We start from the raw sequence: 22,386 nt of genomic DNA on the forward strand, positions 1-22,386 counted from the left end.
GAGAGTATTAGCACAGTATCTCAGGAAATGCCCTTTGAGATGCATGAAGCAATGTCCATGGAGGAATTTCTTTCTTTAGGATAAAAAGGAGCAGGTACAAAAAAACAAAAACAAAAAAAATAGAGCAGACAACCATTTAATTCCTCAGACCACCTTTAATGAAAAAACATCTCATTCCAATGAATGAGTTTATCAAGGAGAGATAGTGAAATATATAATTCCAAAGCAATCAGCTCATACATATTTTGGGGATATACTTTTGGGCACAGGGTTAGCCAGGGATGGCCAGTCTCACAAACACCAATAAAAACCACCAGCTTGCTGTGCAGGAAACAGACAGCCATGTCATCAGTCCAGAGAACGGGAAGTCTGTGGTTAATAATCAAATGCACTGCTGAAGCTGCGTTTATGACTGCCTCCACCTCCTCTCCAGTTGCCACCACCACCACCGCTGTTTCTGAAGCCATGGCCACCCCCTCGTCCTCCACCACCACGTCCACTGAACGGGCGTCCGTATCCACGGTCACCACCCATGCGCTGTTTCTCCTCCAGTTCAGGGAGCTCTGTGGCGATTGACAGCTGCCAACGCCTACCATCCTGCCATGCATCCTGAGGAAAATAAAACTGGAGTGGTCACCACAAGTACAATAGTGTCTCTGTGTTACTAACCACATTATCTACGTTTTTTGTTTTGTGAAGGAGGGATTGCTTTTGTTGTGAAATTTGAGGAGTAGCATCACTCATACAAAGCTTGACAGTACGGCTGGGGAAATAATACTCCAAACTGCACACGATGAAAATTCAGTTTGAAAAAAGGGCTTGGATAATTGCTCCTCTTTAGCTTTGAATCACCTTACACCAAGCCTTTTACATGTGTCCAATTGCTCACAGTTAAGAGGAAAAGTATCTCTGCTTTCTACTTACTTGGTACTCCTTTACTTTGTCAGCTGGAACATCAAAACAGACTCCCTGCAAAACAAAATTCACTCATAATATAAATATTTTCACTTAACATTAGGCAAGTCAATTACAGTCTCAACAGTATTGTCATTATAGTACCAACATTGAATGAGGGTGGTTTTATTTCAAAGGTGAAAACAGAGAAGTCACCTGTCCCCTCCCGACCTGAGGCACATTAAATGACAAGCCTACCACTTTTCCCTTGAGGAAGGTCATCCCCCGGATCACATCGTCAATCTTCTCTCCCAGCTGCTCCTTTAGACCACGCCAAGCGCAGCCAATGTTGTGCAGCTCCTGGGAGCAGTTCATTGTCATTGTGGTGTAGCCCTGGAAGGTTTGAACAACAAACATGAACATTAAATATAAGTTCAAACCCCTCAAGATGAATTTTAAACCATTCAGGACATTTACATGCCATTCATTATTCAATTGCTACATATAAATGGCACTGAATGCGTGAGTTAGTAGAGCCTGAACACTCACAGCATCAGAGTTGAGGAGGGACCTCTGCTCCAGGGCAGTGGCACCTGATATGTGTGCCAGGGCGGCAGCCAGGGAATCCACGGCCCCACGCTCTTCAATCAGCTTGGTAGCAGCCACACGGAAGTACTCAATGGCTTGGGGAGGCACAGAGTCTAAAACCCTCACTGCGTCTTTACTGGAGGATTTGATGATGTCACTGGGAGTGGGCACTCCAACTCTCTTAAATGTGATGCCTGCTTTCTGCTCTACGTATCGGAGCTGGTCTTCCTCTTTGCGTTGGTAGAAACAGATGCAGACGCCTGCCCTGCCAGCCCTACCAGTGCGACCTGACCGGTGAATGTATGACTCCACATCCTGGTAGAGGGTCAAAGCAACGTTCATGTTTTAATACATTGTTCTTACTAGATCGATTAAAGTGTTACTACACAGGTATAAGAGCAAACTAACAGTTATCGCAGTATTTGTCTACCTTTGGGGGTGAGCACTGCACGACCAGGTCTACCTCTGGGATGTCCAACCCACGAGCAGCAACGTTGGTGGCCACCAAGACCTCAAAGGTGCCACTTCTGAAGTCTTTCAATGTGATCTCCCTCTGCTTCTGAGGAATGTCCCCATGAAGTGACTGGGAACTCTGTAACATTCAACACTTATCACAATCAGTCAGATAATAAATCAGCCAATGAACCCATTAGAAATAAAGTCAACTACCTCACTTCATTTTCAATGTAATTTACATCTCAAGGTCAAACCTTCCATGTTTATCCTGGTCAGAGCCGGGTGGCCCTATATGTTCACTACGCAATTTGCGTAGTGCCCTGCAAATTACGCAAGGACCCGCCTCCCCTTCGTGTCAAAGTGGGTGTCAATGTTTCCAACTTCAATGAGAGGATGAAGCGGAACTATCCTTCTGGTCACGAAAAAACAAGAAAAAAAACAATGAGTGAATTGAGGGAACAGCAATCAGGTAAACTTGTGTTCTCTCCTCTCCAATATTGATGTCAGCAAATAACATGAATGTTAAGTTGATGTGCTAGCTTACAGTGCATCTCTCTCTAGTCTGTCTGTCTTGCTTACCTCGCTGGGCAGTGCATCTCTTGGTCTGTCTTTGTCTTGCTTGCTTGCCAGCCACTTCCAGGGCTGTGTCCTGTAACTTCGTGCCTGACAAAAGTGAAATACAGTGAAATACAACTATTTATTACGTTTGATAAACGCCAACGGGCAATGGTGTTTATAAACTTCAGCTTGGAAAAGATAACCATTCACGTGCACGAAATGAAACTTGCGCTTTCCAGCAGCAACCTCTGTGGGGCCCATCCAGACAATATATGGGCGTGATGGCACTCCTCATAGGTGCACATCATTTTAAAACAAGACAATGATTATCTAGTCTCTCAGTCAAAGTTTAGTTACAACTCTGGCCTAATGCAAGACGGAAAGCCATGGATTGACATTGATTTATATATTGAATTTAAAATGTTGATTAGCTGGGCATACATCACTCAGTAAATAATAACCATCAAGGATTCAGCCAGTATTTTATATTTGAAATTGTTTAAAAGGAAATCTGGGGGAGCCAGTTTCAATGGGCCTGATGCAGCTGATAACAATACTATTATTAATGTTACCTATAATTTACAGGTGCTATGCTTAAGTTTGTCAGTAGAGGACATGCTGGATCATCAGCCAGTTCAAGCACAGACTCAGTCCATCCATCCTGTTGATCCACATCCAGCCTCAGTCAGTACTAACACAGACCCAGTACAGCCGGCTTCAGCAAATACTAACACAGACCCAGTACTGGCAGCTTCAGCAAGTACTAACACAGACCCAGTACTGGCAGCTTCAGCAAGTACTAACACAGACCCAGTACTGGCAGCTTCAGCAAGTACTAACACAGACCCAGTACTGGCAGCTTCAGCAAGTACTAACACAGGCCCAGGTGAAGTACAGGCAGCCTCAGCCAGTACTAGCACAAGCAGAGGTATGCAGCCAGTATCAACTACAAGCTGCTCAGACCCTAATAGAACAGTTGCTGCTCCACCAAATTACACAGCAGATTGGCCCCCAGTCTTAACATAGTTAGTGTGCAGAGGTCCATTCAAACCAGGACTGAATTTTTCTTACCCTAAAGACAAGTCTAGAAGAGGTTTCCATTCAGGCTTATTACAGAGACAGCTGTCAAATGGGGAAAAGATTACCAGGAGCTGGCTTTCATACTCAAAAACTACACTGTGTATCGTTTTTGCAGTAAGCTCTTTTCTAAAAGACTACAAAATAAAGGAAGGCCTGAATGTCTGGTCAAATATCAACGCCATCCTGAAACACCATGAGGGTAGTCTTGAACACACAGATAATATGATTAAGTGGAGAGAACTTGATCTGCGCCTGTCGGGAACAGACTCTTGACCAGATACAAATGAACATGTGAGGCTGAAAGAAAGAGATGGCCGGATGTCCGTACACATTTAATAAGTATCACCCAGTCTCTGGCTGAAAGAAACCTAGCATTCAGGGGTGTATCAGACAAACTCTTCCAACCATAAAATGGAAACTTCCTAAAAGAGGTTGGATTACTGGCAAAATTTGAAAATCATCTCAGCAAAATTAAAGATGGAGAAACACATGCTCATTACCTTGGGAAGTGTGCATAGAATGAGCTGGTACAGATTGTGAGTGACAAGATTCTGGAAGCAATAGTGACTCAAGTAAGAGACTCAAAGAACTTCTCCATTATCTTGGACTGTACACCTGACAGTCACCAGGAGCAAATGTCCATTATTCTGAGAAGCGTTGCTTTAAAGGGAAAGCCAGAGATCAAGGAGGACTTCCTTTGCTTTTTGAATGTTGAGGTTACAACAGGCTTGAATCTGTCCACTATCATCTTAGATAAGCTGAACGAGCTGAAGATTCCATTTGAAGATTACAGAGGGTAAGCTTATGATAAATGGGGCCAACATGAAGGGCAAGCACCAAGGAGTACCAGCCAGACTGCTCAAAAAATATCCCTGGGCCCTGTTCGTCCCATGTGGAGCACATACTCTAAACCTTGTCATTGCAGATGCTGCCAAATCTTCAAAAAATGCCGTTGGGTTTTTTGGGCATGTGCAAAAGCTCTTCATGTTCTTTTCAACTGGCACACAAAGATGGGAGTGTTTTGAAGAAACATGTGAACATAACCGTGAAGTCACGGAGTGACATAATGAGAGAGTAGGCTCCAAAGTGTTCATGCAATCAGGTATCAGGCTTCTGAGGTTCGGGAGGCATTACTGGAAGCCAGACAGATGATCAACAATCCTGTGGCTAAAGTGGAGGCAGAAGCACTTGCAGAGTAAGTTAGGTCCTACCGCTTCTTGATTTACTGTTTCGTATGGTGAGATAATGAGAATGACAAACAAGGTGAACAAGCTTCTCCAATCCGCTTCTATGCAGTTGGATATCGCAGTGAATTTAATCTCAAAAGCAAAGGCCCCACTCACTACATACCGGGAAACTGGATTCGCTGAGGCCCAGACAACAGCCAAAAGCATTTATGAAGAAATGAATATGGAGGCTATTCTGAAAGAGAGTAGACTAAGAAACAGCAAGGGGCATTTCAGCTATGAGGCTCCTGATGAACCAGTGACAGATGCACTGAAAAACCTTGAAGTCAACTACTTCAACATTGTGGACGACTCTGCTGTGGCATCCATGGATGTCCATGGATGAGATTTGAAACACTCAACCAAGTGAAAACCAAATATGGAGTGCTGCTGAACTTCAGCACTGCCTCTCAGATGTCCCGTTGATCTTTAAAGGCTCACTGCATGGAAGTTGAAAACACTATAACCTTCAGAGATGACTGTGACATCAGTGGAATGGATCTGGCACACGAGATTCAGAATGTACCTGATCTTTTTTTTTCTTTTACCTTTATTTAACTAGGCAAGTCAATTAAGAACAAATTCTTATTTTCAATGATGGCCTAGGAACAGTGGGTTAACTGCCTGTTCAGGGGCAGAATGACAGATTTGTACCTTGTCAGCTCTGGGATTTGAACTTGCAGCCTTTCTGTTACTAGTCCAACACTCTAACCACTAGGCTACCCTGCTGCCCCTTTTCAAAATTAAAGCTCATCAAAAAGCTACCCTAGGTCTTCCATGTCACAGGAACGTTTGAGTCATTTGGCCATCATGATGATGACATCATTGATGATTTTGCCTCAATAAAGTGCAGAAGAGGATTATTTTTATGGTAAGATTTTAATTCAAACATTCAAATGTTTACACACTTAGTAACATTTAAGATTGTATGGCAGAAGTGCATTTGAGTAAACGACTGCTTAACTAACTATGTGACATACTTTCTTAATGTCTTCCAGACAGTCCAGATAGACTGGTGTCCATGCTGAAAATGCCCAGGCTGTAGATGGAACCAAAGTTAATCACACAGCTGTATATTTTTTATTTTACTATTTTGATACTTATAGCTGCAGCCATGGTCTATAGGCTTATGTTCACATTGTATAGACAAAGCTAATTGTATAATATTGTGAGGACTGGACTAATTACCAGGCAGCAGAGCCAAAGCTCAGTGTTATATTTTATTATTTTCTCCATTTTATTTACTTATTTATGTTAGTATTCACTTATATTAAGATTATATAGGAAATATTATTTTCAATAAATATTGTTTGTTTATTCCTCATTCTGTATAGGTCTACTTATTCTTAGACCGACAGATGGAGCAAACTGTTTTAAAGGAGGGAGGATTGTAGTGGGAGCACTGGGGTGTCAGGTGTGACAATGTCAAATGGTTTACACGGCTCACGGGTCAGGCAGGAGGGCCCTTTAGCAGAATTTTGCTTAGGGCCCCTGGGAGGTCAGGACTGGCTCTGATCCTGATATCAATGTCATACCTCACAGATGTTCTTTATGCACTGTGTAACAAAATAAAATAAAAACGCTATGCAGGTTTCTGGTACCTGTTTTATGGAGGTGTTCATTGACAGCTCGTTGGCATCCTTCTTGGTCTCACAGAAGACGATGGTGCGGCCGTGGCTGCCACTGTACACCTGGACCACATCCCCAATGACTGCAGCCCTCTGAGACCAGTGACACGCAATGGCAAGGTGCTGGGTGGGGAGCAAGAGACCGAGAACTTTTAATAATTCGCCGATAACGACAAAACTGAACCAAACACAACAAATGAAAAACATTTTTAAATGACTGCCAAGTCAGTATTGTGTGGTATTTTACCAGATTGACATGAACCACAGAATAAGGTAGATGGCATGTAGGCAGGTTAAATATCTCTGCTATATGGAAACTGGTTTGCGTGCGAGTGTCAGAAGTGGCAAAAATGTGGCTCACATAGCTTTAAGGCTCACATAGCTTTAAGGCTCACATAGCTTTAAAGCTCACATAGCTTTAAGGCTCACATAGCTTTAAGGCTCACATAGCTTTAGCCAGAGGAAACTGGTTCAGCAAGTAGGATATTTAAGAAACTTGCTGTACATTTCTTAAGAATCATGCTTAAGAAATTAACAAAATTTTCATGACCAGGAAAAAAAGTATTAATAGCAGCCTGGTGGCTTCACGTTACTCAATAGAAAAAGGCATAAATTATACATTTGTTTTCTAAAATGTAAATTTCAAAGGTCAACATTTTCATCTGAATTAATCTGAAGTCTGACCAATGTTTAAACCAAAGTGTAAACCATTGTCAATCAAAATAAAACATAAATTGTTGAAAGCATAACATATTTTTTCTTTGTTACCTCTACTGTGGTGGCAGCTTTCTGGGTCTTTTTGCCAATGAGGTCCACATGCTCATAAGTTGGCCTCATGTACTTCTTTGCCACAACATACACCCATGGTGGGCATGTGGCAGAGAAGAGCAGGGTCTGGGGATTGCTCTCAGAGTCTGCACACAGAAAACATTGGATCAGATGTGTGCATTTACTATCGTCTCACTCAGTACTACAGATGAGGTATACTATCAAGGCCTCCCATCCAACCTAAGGTAAACCTACAGTATATGGCCTAAATCAAACAATCCCATATGAAAACGTCTCATTACCTTTTTGGTAAGATGCAGAATGTATCTCCTCCACCTGTTCTGCAAAGCCCATATCAAGCATTTGGTCCACTTCATCTAATACAACGTGCTTCAATTGTGACAGGTCCAGTTTATTATTTTGTAGATGGTCCTTGATACGACCTGGAGTTCCCACTAGGACATCGATGCCACTGCGGATTGCTTCAACTGAGGGAAAAAAAAACAATTTTACACAAATATGATCAACTTCACCATATGCAATTTACAGTATTACTTTTCACCCAAAAAATAAGGCTGAGGATCTGACTTTTCTGGACCCCGCTTCCCGGCGGCTGGGGTCGTGTGGCTTATGTGCATGTGTGGGATTCTCTACTTTTGCTCTACCCGTAGAGAACCTCACTTCATGTTTCTCACTGTCAATCGTGGATGATAATTCTTCAAATTTCACCGGTAAAACATCCACGCAGCATCTGTATATCAATAATTTGATCTCAATCAGTTTCATGGGGATATGCACTTAGATCTACTTTAGCTATAAGCTACAAATTCGAAGTAGCCTACAATGTTGTTTTGAATTATGTGAAGGAAGTGATTTTGATGGTGTTAACAAACTATAGCATAGCCTACCAATGTTAAGTTTCAATCAAAGCACATATTTTGCCTCGCTCACTGTTGTGGCCACAAGAGAAAAATGCGACCATTCACAGTCATCTTAAAATTTCATAAGAAATGGGTGGTGTTTAAAAGAAATCTTACACTGACATTATACTGTGGTATCATATCCTGTTCTATTATGTAGAATACTTATGAGATCTTTATTAAGCTTTGATCTAACTTGAATGAAGAAGCAATATCTGCCAGAGTAGCGTTGTCTCTACGAGTGTGTGTGGAGTGAGGGTCCGGGCACATGCGCAGACTTTGGTACCTTTAACTGTTGGGAAGAAAGGTTCTGAAAGGTCGGATCCGCAGCCACTCCTAAATAATAGACACTTTGCAATGAAGCCAAATTTTTGTACCAGATCAATTGTAGGAACACTACTCACGTTGAGGGTTGTAGGAACTCCCACCATAGAAACAGGTAACAGACAGTTTCTTTGTCATGTCCTTGAAATCCTTTGCTACTTGAATAGCCAATTCTCTCGTTGGAGCAAGGCACAGTACCTTATATATATATATATTGTTTAAAAAAAAAGAAGAGAGAAACAGTTAATGATAAACATAAAGCGTTCCAGAAGCCTTCTGGTCAAAATATTATATACGCTCCACAAAACTATTCTTAAGAAATAAGGCACGAGGGGGTGAGGTATATTGGCCATATACCCCCAAAAATGTAAAACAGATACCGGCCTTACTGCCATTATAAATCGGTTAAGAACGTGAATATAACAGCAAACAAGTAGATTTGCTTAATACCTATGGGATATTGTCTGATACAGACTACCTTCAGAAAGTATTCATTCTACTTGACATTCCACATTTTGTTGTGTTCCAGCCCAAATTCAAAACAGATTAAATGGATTTTTTTCACTTTATTGAAAAATAAATACAATTTACATACAGTTGAATTCGGAGGTTTACATACACCTTAACCAAATACATTTAAACTAAATTTTTCACAATTCCTGACATTTAATCCTAGTAAAAATTCCCTGTATTATGTCAGCAAATTATGTGAAATGTCAGAATAATAGTAGAGCGAATTATTTCTTTCAGCTTTTATTTCTTTCATCACATTCCCAGTGGGTCAGACGTTTTAACACACTCAATTAGTATTTGGTTGCATTGCCTTTAAATTGTTTAACTTGGGTCAAACGTTTTGGGAAGCCTTCCACAAGCTTTCCACAATAAGTTGGGTGAATTTTGGCCCATTCCTCCTGTCAGAGCTGGTGTAACTAATTCAGGTTTGTAGGCCTCCTTGCTCACACACGCTTTGTCAGTTATGCCCATACATTTTCTATAGGATTGAGGTCAGGGCTTTGTGATGGCCACTCCAATACTTCGACTTTGTTGTCCTTAAGCCATTTTGCCACAACTTTGGAAGTATTTTTGGGGTCATTGTCCATTTGGAAGACCCATTTGCAACAAAGCTTTAACTTCCTGACCAATGTCTTGAGATGTTGCTTCAACATATCCACATAATTTTCCTCCATCATGATGCCATCTATACTGTGATGTCCACCACTCCCTCCTGCAGCAAAGCACCCCCACAACATGATGTGGCCAGCCCCGTGCTTCACGGTTGGGATGGTGTTCTTCGGCTTGCAAGCGTCCCCCTTTTTCCTCCAAACATATTGATAGTCACTATGGCCAAACAGTTCTATTTTTGATTCATCAGAGGCCATTTTTCCAAAAAGTACAATCTTTGTCCTCATGTGCAGTTGCAAACCGTAGTCTGGCTTTATTATGCGGTTTTGGAGCAGTGGCTTCTTCCTTGCTGAGCGGCCTTTCAGGTTATGTCGAAATAGGACTTGTTTTACTGTGGATATAGATACTTTTGTAACCGTTTCCTCCAGCATCTTCACAAGGTCCTTTGCTGTTGTTCTGGGATTGATTTGCACTTTTTGTCCCAAAGTACGTTAATCTCTAGGAGACAAAACGCGTCTCCTTCCTGAGCGGTGTGACGGCTGCGTGGTCCCATGGTGTTTATACTGGAGTACTATTGTTTGTACAGATGAACATGGTACCTTCAGGCGTTTGGAGGTTGCTCCCAAGGATGAACCAGACTTGTGGAGGTCTACATTTCTTTTTTCCTGAGGTCTTGGCTGATTTATTTTGATTTTCCCATGATGTCAAGCAAAGGCACTGAGTTTGAAGGTAGGCCTTGAAATACACTGCTCAAAAAAATAAAGGGAACACTAAAATAACACATCCTAGATCTGAATGAATGAAATATTCTTATTAAAAACATTTTTCTTTACATAGTTGAATGTGCTGACAACAAAATCACAAAAATTATCAATGGAAATCAAATTTATCAACCCACGGAGGTCTGGATTTGGAGTCACACTCAAAATTAAAGTGGAAAACCACACTACAGGCTGATCCAACTTTGATGTAATGTCTTTAAAACAAGTCAAAATGAGGCTCTGTAGTGTGTGTGGTCTCCACGTGCCTGTATGACCTCCCTACAATGCCTGGGCATGCTCCTAATGAGGTGGCGGATGGTCTCCTGAGGGATTTCCTCCCAGACCTGGACGAAAGCATCCGCCAACTCCTGGACAGTCTGTGGTGCAGCGTGGCGTTGGTGGATGGAGCGAGACATGATGTCCCAGATGTGCTCAATTGGATTCAGGTCTGGGGAACGGGCGGGCCAGTCCATAGCATCAATGCCTTCCTCTTGCAGGAACTGCTGACACAATCCAGCCACATGAGGTCTAGCATTGTCTTGCATTAGGAGGATCCCAGGGCCAACAGCACCAGCATATGGTCTCACAAGGGGTCTGAGGACCTCATCTCGGTACCTAATGGCAGTCAGGCTGCCTCTGGCGGGCACATGGAGGGCTTTGCGGCCTCCCACACCATGACTGACCCACCGCCAAACCGGTCATGCTGGAGGATGTTGCAGGCAGCAGAACGTTCTCCACGGCGTCTCTAGACTGTCACATGTGCTCAGTGTGAACCTGCTTTCATCTGTGAAGAGCACAGGGCGCCAGTAGCGAATTTGCCAATCTTGGTGTTCTCTGGAAAATGCCAAACGTCCTGCACGGTGTTGGGCTGTAAGCACAACCCCCACATGTGGACGTCAGACCCTCATACCACCCTCATGGAGTTAGTTTCTGACCATTTGAGCAGACACATGCACATTTGTGGCCTGCTGGAGGTCATTTTGCAGGACTCTGGCAGTGCTCCTCCTTGCACAAAGGCGGAGGTAGCGGTGCTGCTGCTGGGTTGTTGCCCTCCTAGGGCCTCCTCCACGTCTCCTGATGTACTGGCCTGTCTCCTGGTAGTGCCTCCATGCTCTGGACACTACGCTGAGACACAGCAAACCTTTTTGCCACATCTCGCATTGATGTGCCATCCTGGATGAGCTGAACTACCTGAGCCACTTGTGTGGGCTGTAGACTCCGTCTCACGCTACCACTAGAGTGAAAGCTGGATGTCAGAAGGTGAATTCACCAATTTGTAAGTCGCTCTGGATAAGAGCGTCTGCTAAATGACTTAAATGTAATGTAAATGTAAAGCACCGCCAGCATTCAAAAGTGACCAAAACATCAGCCAGGAAGCATAGGAACTGAGAATTGGTCTGTGGTCCCCACCTGCAGAACAACTCCTTTATTGGGGTTGTCTTGCTCAATGCCTAGAATTGTTGTGTCTTCCATTTGCACAACAGCATGTGAAATGTGTCAATCAGTGTTGCTTCCTAAGTGGACAGTTTGATTTCACAGAACTGTGTTTGACTTGGAGTTACATTGTGTTGTTTAAGTGTTCCCTTTATTTTTTTGAGCAGTGTACATCCACAGGTACACCTCCAATTGACTCAAATTATGTCAATTAGCCTGTCAGAAGCTTCTAGAGCCATGACATAATTTTCCAAGCTGTAAAGGCACAGTCAAATTTGTGTATGTAAACTTCTGACCCCTGGAATTGTGATACAGTGAATTGTAAGTGAAATAATCTGTCTGCAAACAATTGTTGGAAAGATTACAGCTGAGGCTTTCTGAGAAAGTACAAGAGCTTTGCATACCTGGATTGTACAATATTTGCCCATTATTCTTTACACAATTCTTCAAGCTCTGGCAAATTGGTTGTTTATCATTGCTAGTCTTGCAATAGATTTTCAAGCAGATTTAAGTCAAAAGAGCAACTCTGCAAAATTCAATGTCATCTTGGTCAGCAACTCCAGTGTAGATTTGGCCTTGCATTTCAGGTCACTGTCCTGCTTCTCCCAGTGACTGGTGGAAAGCAGACGGAACCAGCTTCTTCACTAGGATTTTTCCTGTGCTTCACTCTATACAGTTTATTTTTATCCTGCAAAACTCCCCAGTCCTTATCAATGAAAAGCATACCCATAACATGACATGCAGCCACTACTATGCTTGAAAATATGGAGAGTGGCACTCTTTTTTTTGCTTACTTTGCCTCATTTTTCCCAGTATTACCTTAATGGCTTGTTCAAACAGGATGCATGTTTTTGAATATTTTTTTTCTCTACAGACTTCCTTTTCACTCCATCAAATTAGGTTAATATTGTACAGTAACTACCTCATTGACCCATCCTCAGTTTTCTCCCATCACAGCCATGTATACTCTGTAACCGTTTTAAAGTCACCATTGGCCTAATGGTGAAATCCCTGGGCGGTTTCCTGCATCTTTGTAGGGACTGGGTGTATTGATACACCATCAAAAGTGTAATTAATAACTTCACCATGCTCAAAGAGATATTCAATGTCTGCTTTAAAAACACATACATATATTTTTTTTAACTCTGCAAAAAAATAAATGTCCTCTCACTGTCAACTGCGTTTATCTTCAGCAAACTTAACATGTGTAAATATTTGCATGAACATAACAAGATCCAACAACTGAGACAACCTGAACAAGTTCCACAGACGTGTGACTAACAGAAATGGAATAATGTGTCCCTGAACAAGGGGGGGGTCAAAATCAAAAATAACAGTCAGTATCTGGTGTGGCCACCAGCTGCATTAAGTACTGCAGTGCATCTCCTCCTCGTGGACTGCATCCGATTTGCCAGTTCTTGCTGTGAGATGTTACTCCACTCTTCCACCAAGGCAACTGCAAGTTCCCGGACATATCTGGGGGGGGAATGGCCCTAGGCCTCACTCTCCGATCCAACAGGTCCCAGATGTGCACAATGGGATTGAGATCCGGGATATTCGCTGGCCATGGCAGAACAGACATTCCTGTCTTGCAGGAAATCACGCAGGGAACGAGCAGTATAGCTGTGGCATTGTCATGCTGGAGGGTCATGTCAGGATGAGCCTGCAGAAAGGGTACCACATGAGGGAGGAGGATGTCTTACCTGTAACCTCTTACCTCCACATCGATCCCGCTCCAGAGTACAGGCCTCAGCGTAACGCTCCTTCCTACCACAATAAACGCAAATCCGACCATCACCCCTGGTGAGACAAAACCGTGACTCGTCAGTGAAGAGCACTTTTTGCCAGTCCTGTCTGGTCCAGCGATGGTGGGTTTGTGCCCATAGGTACATAGGCACCTGGCTTACAACAGGCCTACAAGCCCACAGTCCTACCTCTCTCAGCCTATTGCGGACAGTCTTGAGCACTGATGGCGGGATTGTACATTCCTGGTGTAACTCGAGCAGTTGTTGCTGCCATCCTGTAACCTGTCCCGCAGGTGTGATGTTCGGATGCACCGATCCTGTGCAGGTATTAGACGTGGTCTGCCACTGCGAGGACGATCAGCTATCTATCCTGTCCCTGTAGCGCCGTCTTAGGCGTCTCACAGTACGGACATTGCAATTTATTGCCCTGGCCACATTTGCAGCCCTCATGCCTCCTAAGGCACGTTCACACAGATGAGCAGGGAACCTGGGCATCTTTCTTTTGGTGTTTTTCAGAGTAAATAGAAAGGCCTCTTTAGTGTCCTAAGTTTTCATAACTGTGACCTTAATTGCCTACCGCCTGTAAGCTGTTAGTGTCTTAACGACCATTGCACAGGTGCATGTTCATTAATTGTTTATGGTTCATTAACTTTTTAGGGATTGGGGGCAGCATTTTAACTTTGGATGAATTGGTTGCCCATAGTGAACTGCCTCCTACTCTGTCCCAGACGCTAATATATGCATATTATTATTACTGTTGGATAGAAAACACTCTGAAGTTTGTTTGAATTACGTCTGTGAGTATAACAGAACTCATATGGTAGTCAAACTTCCAAACAGGAAGTGGAAATTCTGGGGCTGGTTGATTTTCAACTCATCGTCTATTCACATCCCAGTAAGATATGGATCTGTTCGCACTTCATACGCCTTCCACTAGATGTCAACAGTCAGTAGAATGTGGAATGAAGCCTCTAGTGTGATGTGGGACCGGATGGCAGCTATTTGAGTCAGTGGTCTGGCAGAATGCGAGTTCCTGGTCAGGCACATTTCTCATGATATCACCATGCGTTCCATTACTCTGTAGGCAAAAACGAATGCTCCGGTTGGAACGATATTGGATATATATGATAACAACATCCTGAAGATTGATTCTCTACTTAATTTGACCAGTTTACTCGACCTGGAATATAACTTTTTGAAGTGTTCGTCCGAGTTCGCCTTGACTGGCGCCAGCGTTTGGACATGTGAACTAAACGCGCTAGCAAAAGTAGCTAATTGGACACTAGTAATGGACATTTTCGAGCAAAACAACAATTTATTGCAGAACTAGGATTCCTGGCACTGCATTCTGATGAAAGATCACATTTCTGTTGACTCCAACATGGCGGAGAAATGTTGTGTACCCCTGAGCGCAGTCTCAGATTACTGCATGGTATGCTTTTTCCGTAAAGTTTTAAAAGAAAATCTGACACACTGGTTGCATTAAGAACAAGTGTATCTTTAAATCATATATCTTTCATCAAAGTATATGATGAGCATTTCTGTTATATGTCGTGGCTCTGTAATTACTCCAGATATTTGAGGCATTTCTGAACATGGCGCCAATGTAAACCGAGATTTGTGGATATAAATATGCACGTTATCGAACAAACATAAATGTATTGTGTAACATGATGTCCTATGAGTGTCATCTGATGAAGATCAAAGGTTAGTGATTAATTTTATCTCTATTTCTGCTTTTGTGACTATCTTTGGCTGGGAAAAATGGCTGTTTTTTGGGATTTGGTGGTGATCTAACATAAATATATGTTGTGTTTGCGCTGTAAAACATTTTAAAAATCGGACACGATGGGTAGATTAACAAGATGTTTCTTTCATTTGCTGTTTTGGACTTGTTAATGTGTGAAAGTTAAATATTTAAAAAATATATTTTTTTAATATCCCGCGCTGCCTTCTCAGCAGAATGTTGGGGGGGGGGGGGGGGTCCACTAGCGGAACATGTGTCCTAGGCAGGTTTAAACAAGCATGGGAAACAGTTTACAATGAAGATCTGTTCTGGATTTTTACGAATTATCTTTGAAAGACCGGGTCCTGATAGAGGGACGTTTCTTTTTTTTGCTGAGATAGAAATCTTTCAACTGGTGCCTTTTTGTAGGAGGCATTTCAAAACTTCCCTGGTCATTGTGGTTGAATCTGTGTTTGAAACTCATTGATCGCCTAGGGGACCTTACAATTATCTGTATGTGTGGGTTACAGAATTCATGACAAACACCATTATTGCACACAGAGTCCATACAATTTATGTAACTTGTTGAGCACATTTTTACTCCTGAACTTTGGGTTTGACATAACAAAAGAGTTGAATACTTATTGACTCAAGACATTTCGGCCGTTCATTTAATTATTTTGTAAAAAATTAAAACATTTTTCCACTTTGACATTATGGGGTATTATGTGTAGGCCAGTGAGAAGAAAAATCCCAATTTAATCAATTTTAAATTCAGGCCGCAACACAACAAAATGTGGAAAAAGTCAAGGGGAGTGAATACTTTTAAGGCACTGTACACACTGCTGGCATGCTGTAAAGGCCTATCATCATCCAGGACCCAAACTAATCAGTGATAATATGTAATTGACAACATCTTCGCACTAACAGAAAACGCAGAATATTTTATGGCAGAATCTGCAGCAGACCTACCTTTGGGGCTCTGCCCCGCCTTTTGTCATCCGGGTCATTTTGGATTTTCTCGATCAGCGGAATAGCAAAAGCTAATGTTTTGCCAGTGCCTGTTCTGGCCTGACCAATTACATCCTTTCCCTCATACACTGAATTGAAGGTTTGGGTTTGGATGTCAAAGAGGAAAGATATGCCTCGTGCTAGGGGGAAAATAAAGTAAAAATGTAGGTTAGTGGATTAAAGTTGTTTTACCAGAAATTAAAGGGATATTTCAGGATTTTGGCAATTAATCCCTTTACCTACATCCCCAGAGTCCGATGGAGTTATGGATTTTTATGTCTCTGCGTGCATTTTGAAGGAAGTTGCTCACTAGCATTAGCACAAATTCGCTAAAGATAGAATATACTTCCAGTCATTGTGCTAAACTACCTCAACTTCCGTCATACTGAATAAAGAGAAAAAAAAAATTGTATCCATGAGTTTGACTGGAAGTAGATAAAGGGGCTTCACTGGAAAATCCAGAAATATCCCTTTAAGTAAATTGATAACGAGTCACATTAAACAATGTCACTCTAAATAATGCCTACATAACTTACATTACTCATATCACATGCATATACTGTATTGAGACCCAATCACTGGACACTTTAATAAATGGGTCAAGTCACTTTAATCAAGGTTTAAATCTTACATTAGTCATATCACATGTCTATACTGTATTTTATACCATCTAATGCACCTTGCCTATGCTGCTCGGCCATCGCTCATCATCAGGGTAGCCTAGTGGTTAGAGCGTTGGACTAGTAACTGAAAGGTAGCAAGATCATATCCCTGAGCTGACACGGTACAAATCTGTCGTTCTGCCCCGGAACAGGCAGTTAACCCACTGTTCCTAGGCCGTCATTGCAATAAGAATTTGTTCTTAACTGACTTGCCTAGTTAAATAAAGGTTAAAAAATATATATATATATATATTTACAGTTAAAGTTGGATGTTTACATACACTTAGGTTGGAGTCATTAAAACTCCTTTTTCAGCCACTCCACAAATTCCTTGTTAACAAACTATAGTTTTGGCAAGTTGGTTAGGACATCTACTTTGTGCATGACAAGTAATTTGTCCAACAATTGTTTACAGACAGATTATTTCACTGTATCACAATTCCAGTGGGTCAGAAGTTTACATACACTGAGCTGACTGTGCCTTTAAACAGCGTGGAAAATTCCTGAAAAGTATGTAATGGCTTTAAAAGCTTCTGATATGCTAATTGACATAATATGAGTCAATTGGAGGTGTACCTGTGGATGTATTTCAAGGCCCACCTTCAAACTCTGTGCCTCTTTGCTTGACATCATGGGAAAAAAAAGAAATCAGCCAAGACCTCAGAAAAAAAAAAATTGTAGTCCTCCACAAATCTGGTTCATCCTTGGGAGCAACTTCCAAATGCCTGAAGGTACCACGTTCATCTGTACAAACAATAGTACGCAAGTATAAACACCATGGGACCACGCAGCCATCATACCACTCAGGAAGGAGACACGTTCGGTCTCCTAGAGATTAACGCACTTTAGTGAGAAAAGTGCAAATCAATCCCAGAACAACAGCAAAGGACCTTGTGAAGATGCTGGAGGAAACAGGTACAAAAGTATCTATATCCACAGTAAAACGAGTCCAATATCGACATAACCTGAAAGGCCGCTCAGCAAGGAAGAAGCCATTGCTCCAAAACCGCCATAAAAAACGCCAGACTACGGTTTGCAACTGCAAATTAGGACAAAGATCCTACTTTTGGGAAAAATATCCTCTGGTCTGATGAAACAAAAGTAGAACGGTTTGGCCATAGTGACCACCGTTATGTTTGGAGGAAAAAGGGGGATGCTTGCAAGCCAAAGAACACCAACCGAACCGTGAAGGAGTGGCAGCATCATGTTGTGGGGGTGCTTTGCTGCAGGAGGGACTGGTGCACTTCACAAAATAGAAGGCATCATGAGGCAGGAAAATGATGGGAATATATTGAAGCAACATCTCAAGACATCGGTCAGGAAGGTAAAGCTTGGTTGCAAATGGGTCTTCCAAATGGACAATGACCCCAAACATACTTCCAAAGTTGTGGTAAAATGGCTTAAGGACAACAAAGTCGAGGTATTGGAGTGGCCATCACAAAGCCCTGACCTCAATCCTATAGAAAATGTATGGGCAGAACTGAAAAAGCTTGTGCGAGCAAGGAGGCCAAGAAATCCGACTCAGTTACACCAGCTCTGTCAGGAGGAATGGGCCAAAATTCACCCAACTTATTGTGGGAAGCTTGTGGAAGGCTACCACGAAATGTTTGACCCAAAGTTAAACTATTTAAAGGCAATGCTACCAAATAGTAATTGAGTGTGTGTAAACTTCTGACCCACTGGGAATGTGATGAAAGAAATAAAAGCTGAGATAAATCACTCTACTATTATTCTGACATTTTCACATTCTTAAAATAACGTGGTGATCCTAACAGACCAAAGACAGGGAATTTTTACTCTGATTAAATGTCAGTTATTGTGAAAAACTGTTTAAATGCATTTGGCTAATGTGCATGTGAACTTCTGACTTCAACTGTATATTCACCCCTTTAGATTTGTGTGCATTAGGTAGTTGTTGGAAATTGTTAGATATTACTGCCCTGTTGGAACTAGAAGCACAAGCATTTCACTACACTCGCATTAACATCTGCTAAACATAAGTATGAGACCATTAACATTTGATTAAATAATAGATTACATTTTTTTTTAAATTGACCAAAAAATTGACAAACAAGGAAAAATACCTTGAAGTAGTTTGATGGTGTTGGGGGAGATTCTGAAGTTTGAAAAGGCTCCCTCTTTTTGTTCTGGTGTCTCCTAAAGGCATGAAAAAGGAAAGAAACACACTGATACAATGTTCTTAAACTCATTTAAATTGTTTTTCCACAAACCACCATGCGACATCTTCACTGATGAATGATAAGGTCACTGGGAAAGACTCACAATTTCTTTTTCACCGTCACTGCCGGAGTCTTCGCTTGATTGTGCTGGAGTTGTCGTCGTGGAATGTCCATTAGTTTGTGCGATCAGCGTGGGAGTCTTAGGCAACACTCTGTTGATAACTACTTCTTCTGACGTCTTCTTTTTCTGTTTGTAATGACAAAATGGAACATGGTAAAAAGATGCCTTGCCATGGTGATTACTAATTAACATTTGAATATAAAATTATTATATTCATTCCTATCTTAAGACAAGCAAAAATAATGTATTTGATAAGAGAGATCCCGTGTAGCTCAGTTGGTAGAGCTTGACGCTTGCAACGCCAAGGTTGTGGGTTTCGATTACCATGGAGGACCCCAGTATGAAAATATATGCACTCACTACTGAGTGAGTCACTCTGGATAATAGTGTCTGCTAAATGACTAAAATGTAAATATCAAAATAAATCAATACCAGGTGAAGGAAAGTTTTAACAAAACACTACAAGTTATCCTCAGTTGCTTTGTCATTGTCTGCAGACTCCTCATTGGAATAAGATGTGTTGTTCTTCAAATGTGATTCAATATTACCATTAACACCAATGGATTTGTTCACATCCCCATTTGCTTTGTCCACTTTCTTTCTTCTTCTTCTTCTTCTTCTTCAGAACAGGAGGTTCACAGTCAGGTTCCTCTTCAACAACTGTTTTATGTTTCTTGATTTTCTTCCCCTCCTTGGTCTTCTTCTCCTTTACTTTCTACAAACCAAACAGTGCGCCATGCATTAGTTTAAGGGAAAAGAATAGTAGCAAGCTATATCAATATATAGCTACATTTCTTATCACAGCGCTAGTGAACTTGAACCTAGTAGAATGACAGATGGATCACTATTGACGTATTGTATACATAGTTGCAAGTTCAATGCTGACTTGCTAGGTATGCTGCGTTCAAGTGATAGTTGGAACTGGGACTCTTGCTACCTGAATGAACGCAGCACGTGTGTCTAACTACAACCATTTAGAACGTCGGACATGTCTGAGTTTCCTAGTTCTGACTAGCATGAGAACGTGGAATTATGCCGCGTTCAAACCAATTGAGTACTCAAAACACGAAGTCAAATCACGACGTCAGTGATCTTCAGATCGGAGGTCTAGAATGGGGGCCGAGTTCCCAAGTTGAATTGGATGACCGTTCAAATCGATATTTCCCAGTCAGAGACCGTTTTTGTCCGAGTTTCCTGTTGTCTGAACGCACTGAATTTTGAGATTACCGAGCTCCCAGTTGTATTGAATGTGGCATTAGAATGCAACATGTCCAGCAACGTCATCAAGTTGCACAAATTGACGTGGCAGAAATTGATAGGATGTGACTGTACCAGAGAACGCCTAGGCACGTTGATCCTTCTGTTATGAAGATCAGCTAAACACGTGTCATGGGCACGAGGCTGCGTACACTGGTAGCAATGAACATGTCATGTGCGGCGCCAGCTACTTTCTACAGTTATTTCAATCTCGAACTACTTGTATTTTCCTTACCTCTAGCTAGCGTAATGGCAATAATATTAGCAATATGACAACGTTAAATTAGTCACCATGCGGCTGTAAAATGTAACTAGCAAGCTACGGTAGCTGCTAGCAGGCGGTGCTAACGCAGTTTCGGCTGTTTTAGCAAACAACCAGCTATTTGTGTTCTATTTTACTTACTTTGGGTTTCGTACTGCCCGCACTAATGTCCAGTTGTCCTTCCATCCCGATGTCTTCTGTTTCAAAAATAATCTTTGATGGCATCTTCCTCGGTTGCTTTCCCTTCGAGTGGACACTAGCTAACCATATGGGCACACGTACAGAAAGGAACGACACGACTGTGCTGTGTTGAGGTAGACCTTTTACAAGCATAGAAATTAAGTAGGGAGAATGGACCTCCCATTGGAAGCCAGTACAATGCAACTTGCACGCCGTGATGTGGAACTTTAAACTTGTTCTTTAGTTTACAAAGATTAATGTATTATTTGTAGGTGCTTTATGCGCATTGGACTCCATACATGTTAATTTCTCAACTGCGCAGACATATGATGGTTTTATGAAAAATGATGTACAACATATATATTTCTTCTACTTCTAGGGATATGACGGAAAGCCAGAGTTATAACACATTGGTATTGCTATGTTGATGGGCTTGATTTTGTCAGAGCACACAGATTATTTTGTATTTTTGCTTTATCCCAACACCTCTTAGAGATGATTTTTTTATTATTTTTTTATTTTACCTTTATTTAACCAGGTAGGCTAGTTGAGAACACATTCTCATTTACAACTGCGACCGAGATTAGACTACAATGTCCGCAGCAATTTAATTTAGGTGCCTTGCTCAAGGGCACAACAAATGACAGGAGATACATCTAATATATATATATAATTATTTATTTATTTTACACTGAGTGTGCATAACATTAGGAACACCTTCCTTCTTTTTTTTTTGTAACAGTGTTTTTATTGGAATTTTGCAATTTTCACCCATATTAAGAGATACAACAACAGAGACAAAGCAAAAATAAAATAAAAAAATACAGCACTCACTTACACATACCTGCGTGTATGTATATATATATATATATATATATATATATATAAATACATACCCATACATACGTACACCATTTTCCTCTTCCCGCTCGGTGCTTCTCTCACCCCATCCCCATCATTGCGTCTCTCAATACATACATTTTAAACAAACTTACAAACAGAAATTAAACAAAAAAACTCAGTTTAAACCAAGAAGTTAGGTTCCACACATGGAACGTACAGTGTAGTTCTGAAATACATAGATCCCCACCATTCTAAGAGAATCCTTGCAGCATAATAGCAGATACCTCAGGTTCTAGGTAATTTAGATAAGGTTCCCATACTTTGTAGAACTGGTCTGCTTTAGAATGCAATGTACATACATGTCAGATATTCCAGAGGCACCCATTCAAATAGTATTTTATGCCAATCTTTAATAGAAGGAACCTTATCACTAATCCACTGTAAAATGATGTTTTTCCTCGCTGCGAAGGTAAGGATGTTGTAAAGCCTCCTCTTACCCACAGAAGTAACATGCCTACTAGGGAGACCCAACAGTAAAGAAACTGGGTCCAATTCTAGATCAACCCCTAGGATCTTTTCAATTTCTTGCAGAACACCAGACCAGTATCTTTGTATTTTGGTACATGACCATAAACAATGT

The 22,386-nt window shown here is 41.5% G+C and overlaps 1 protein-coding gene across 1 annotated transcript; it reads right to left on the bottom strand.

The window, feature by feature from the left end:
• Positions 1-135: 135 nt before the first annotated feature.
• LOC135512126 (nucleolar RNA helicase 2-like) lies at positions 136-21,052 on the bottom strand. Its single transcript, XM_064933814.1, is given in 15 exon segments — positions 136-609; positions 925-969; positions 1,153-1,287; positions 1,444-1,797; positions 1,913-2,074; positions 6,404-6,553; positions 7,199-7,344; positions 7,501-7,686; positions 8,523-8,640; positions 16,203-16,381; positions 18,988-19,060; positions 19,187-19,330; positions 19,676-19,804; positions 19,806-19,919; positions 20,865-21,052. Coding segments are annotated over 15 exon segments (2,253 nt in total). The 5' UTR covers positions 20,949-21,052; the 3' UTR covers positions 136-375.
• Positions 21,053-22,386: the final 1,334 nt, after the last annotated feature.

This window comes from Oncorhynchus masou, chromosome 24 (genome assembly GCF_036934945.1).
Source record: "Oncorhynchus masou masou isolate Uvic2021 chromosome 24, UVic_Omas_1.1, whole genome shotgun sequence".
Classification (NCBI taxonomy): Eukaryota; Metazoa; Chordata; class Actinopteri; order Salmoniformes; family Salmonidae; genus Oncorhynchus; species Oncorhynchus masou.